At 46.2% G+C, this 3,875-nt stretch overlaps 1 protein-coding gene across 1 annotated transcript in view; it reads left to right on the top strand.

Annotated features, from left to right (window-relative positions):
- MPPE1 (metallophosphoesterase 1) overlaps positions 1 to 3,875 on the top strand; it is a 52,093-nt gene that overhangs the window by 45,222 nt on the left and 2,996 nt on the right. Inside the window, 1 exon segment of the mRNA XM_017868804.1 lies at positions 419 to 527. Coding sequence (XP_017724293.1) covers positions 419 to 527 — 109 coding nt within the window.

Below are 3,875 nucleotides of genomic sequence, written 5' to 3'. Positions count from 1 at the left end.
AAAAAAAAAAAAAAAAAAAAAAGAAGAAGAAGCGAAAATTAAGCTAGATACAGTCATCTCCTCTGTGTGGTACAAAATCAGTACATTGAACATGTTTGGAAGCTGCATTAGGCTCTCTCAGATCCAGTTGCTGTCTTGACTGAGTGATGGCTGCAGGGTGCAGAGTGGGACCTGTTCCTGCACACCATAGTGTCTGGGGTGTGTGGGAGGGGTGGCAGACTCTTCTCTGATACTTAATTCCCCACCTTTAATCAGATATGGACTCTTTGGCCCTTCAAGCCGGGGATGGGAATGCAAGAGTGGGACTCTGGAAGAAGGAGAGTGGAACCATTTAGTTTGCTGTTTAAATGGTGCATCATACAGGAGTAGCCTCCACCCAGGAAAGACTGATGCCTTACTTTTTCCTATTGGTGTCCAGGGAATGGCAGATGGAGAGAGCCTTCCAGACAGCTCTGTGGTTGCTGCAGCCAGAAGTCGTCTTCATCCTGGGGGATGTCTTTGATGAAGGCAAGTGGAGCACCCCTGAGGTAGGACTCTGTTCCAGGTGCCCTCATCCTGCTTTGAGGTCCAGCACAAGTAGCCCAGAGAATCCATGAAGCAATGTCAGCTCGAGTTGGAAATTTTATGGAAGTTGTACTTACTACTGATATTAAAAATGCATAGGCTATCTGGAAGATGCTTAGGATTCATAGGCTATCTAAGATTATTAGAACAACTCAATCTCGAGTTAGGTCGGCTAATCGTAAACATTTGTCTATGTAGGAAATAGGTCGATTAGCCAGATACCATTTACTTGGAATACACTGTTTTGTGAACCTCTTGGGAAAGGAAGACATGGGCAAGATAGATGTTATTTCAGTTGTGACTGAAATCGCAAAATACATATTGAAATGTACATTTAATTTCACACTCTTATTGAACCGCAACATTATGAGAATTGTGCCACAAAAGGGACTTGCTATTCTCCTCTGATTTTCTTTTTTCTGAGAGATGCAGAAAGAGCCCTGGGGACTTGATGTGAGGATCCTTTGCCTTCAGAGGGGGCTGAGACCTCCGCCTGGGTATTGGGGTAATGTAAGACTTTCCACAAATCAAAGAGAAAAACTGTTCTCTCACCTTAGTTGTCACAATGTTTTGCTTATTACATCCTTGGAACAAAACAAATGAAGACATGAACTGTTCTTGCTGCTTAAAAATGTTCAGTCACTAATGGTTTTTGGAAAATATTTAATTTGGGGTGTAGTCTAAAAAACTTCATCACATGCCTATAGTACCAGCACTTTGGAAGCCCAAGGCAGGAGGAGGTTTTTTTTTTTTTGAGATGGAGTTTCGCTCTTGTTGCCCAGGCTGGAGTGCAATGGCGCAATCTCAGCTCACTGCAACCTCTGCCTCCCGAGTTCAAGCGATTGTCCTGCCTCAGCCTCTTGTGTGGTAGGATTACAGGCATCCGTCACCACGCCCGTCTAATTTTGTATTTTTAGTAGACATGGGATTTCTGCATGTTGGTCATGCTGGTCTCGAACTCCTGACCTCAGGTGATCTGCCCACCTCGGCCTCTCAATGTGCTGGGATTACAGGCATGAGCCACTGTGCCTGCCTTTTTTTTTTTTTTTTTTTTGGTGGTGGTGGAGGGGATGGAGTCTCACTCTGTCACCCAGCCTGCAGTGTAGTGGTGTGATTTTGGCTCACTGCAACCTCCACCTCCTGGGTTCAAGCGATTGTCCCTCCTCAGCCTCCCGAGTGGCTGGGATTGCAGGCACGCACCACCATGCCTGGCTAATTTTTTTTGTATTTTAGTAGAGATGGGGTTTCACCACCATGTTGCCCAGGCTGGTCTCGAACTCCTGAGCTCAGGCAGTCTGCCCACCTTGGCCTCCCAAAGTGCTGGCATTATAGGCATGAGCCACCGTGCCTGGCCTAGTCCAAGGCAGGAAGATCGTTTGAGCCCAGGAGTTCAAAACCAGTCTAGGCAACTTAGTGAGACCCTGTTTCTACAAAAAATACAAAAATTAGCCAGGCATGGTGGTGCACACCTATAGTCCCAGCTACTCAGGAGGCTGAAGTGGGAGGATCGCTTGAGCCTGGGAGGTTGTTGAGGCCACAGTCAGCTGTGCACCACTGCACTCCAACCTGGGTGACAGAGTGAGACCCTGTCTCAAAAAATAAAGATAAAAATCAAGGAAGACAAACAACCAAACCAAAAACAAAACAAAAAAACCCACAACAAAACCCCACAAAACCTTACTGGCATTTCCTAGGACAATTCAATAGCTACGCAAGAGGAGTCTTGTTTCGGAGTAGACAGGAACCACTGTTCACAGAGTGGCAATGTTTGTTACCCTCTGGGCTATAATTCAGTGTGAGATAGTGGAAATGTTATATGTCAAAACAACTAGTTACAAAATGAGGTTGGATAGATAGGTTGCTTTTCCAAATTAAGGGCAATATTTTATGTTTTTCTATGTCTGTTATTCTGATTTTATGTTACTCTAACTTTATTTTATTTTATTTTTTTGAGCTGGTGTCTCGCTCTGTCACCAAGGCTGGAGTGTGTGGCGTGATCTCAGCTTACTGCAACCTCTGCCTCCCTGGTTCAAGTGATTCTCCTGCCTCAGCCTCCTCGAGTAGCTGGGATTACAGGCGCCCGCCACCACACCCAGCTAATTTTTGTGTTTAGTAGAGACAGGGTTTCACCATGTTGGCCAGGCTGGGCTCAAACTCCTGACCTCTAGTGATCCGCCTGCTTCGGCCTCCCAAAGTGCTGGGAGTAGAAGTGTGAGCCACTGCGCCCAGCCATCTAACTTTAAATGTTATTGTTTTTTTTTTTTTTTTTTTTTTTTTTTTTTTTTTTTTTTTTTTTTTTTTTTTGAGACGGAGTCTCGCTCTGTCGCCCAGGCTGGAGTGCAGTGGCCGGATCTCAGCTCACTGCAAGCTCCGCCTCCCGGGTTCACGCCATTCTCCTGGCTCAGCCTCCGGAGTAGCTGGGACTACAGGCGCCCGCCTCGTCGCCCGGCTAGTTTTTTGTATTTTTAGTAGAGACGGGGTTTCACCGTGTTAGCCAGGATGGTCTCGATCTCCTGACCTCATGATCCGCCCGTCTCGGCCTCCCAAAGTGCTGGGATTACAGGCTTGAGCCACCGCGCCCGGCCAAATGTTATTGTTAAAGTGGAATCTTTGTAAATGTATTCAAGGACACTATCCAGCATGTTTCCTTAGGTTTTGCCTGATTTACAACGTTTAGGATAAAGTTGGTTACCATCTAGAATAGAGGGTTTTTTTGTTTTTTTCTCTACCCTGGGTGTTTGTACAATTGATATTTTTAGCTTTATAAAAATAAGAACTACACTAACATAACTCTGAAGTTTTAATAGTTAAAGCAAGTATCAGAATAATTTTGAAATATATGTTACAATAAGTATTTTTTGTCTTTCTTTCTCCCACATCTCATTAGTTCATTTCCACAGTTGTAGCCATAGGGGAATGCCACATTTTTTTTTATTTTGAGACGGTGTCTCACTCTATGGTCCAGGCTGGAGTGCAGTGGCGCGATCTCGGCTCACTGCAAGCTCTGCCTCCCGGGTTCACGTCGTTCTCCTGCCTGTAGCTGGGACTACAGGCGCCGCCACCACGCCCGGCTGTTTTTTTGTATTTTTAGTAGAGATGGAGTTTCACCGTGTCAGCCAGGATGGTCTCAATCTCCTGACCTCGTGATCTGCCCGCCTCGGCCTCCCAAAGCGCTGGGATTACAAGTGCGAGCCACCGCGCCCGGCTGGGAATGCCACTTTTAAAGATGTTCTCGGCCGGGCGCGGTGGCTCAAGCCTGTAATCCCAGCACTCTGGGAGGCCGAGACGGGCGGATCATGAGGTCAGGAGAT

The sequence above is a fragment of the Rhinopithecus bieti genome, unplaced genomic scaffold (genome assembly GCF_001698545.2).
Source record: "Rhinopithecus bieti isolate Rb0 unplaced genomic scaffold, ASM169854v2 scaffold_4654, whole genome shotgun sequence".
In the NCBI taxonomy this organism is placed as follows: Eukaryota; Metazoa; Chordata; class Mammalia; order Primates; family Cercopithecidae; genus Rhinopithecus; species Rhinopithecus bieti.
Note: the sequence above shows the minus strand (reverse complement) of the source record. Positions and strands in the feature narration are given on the sequence as shown.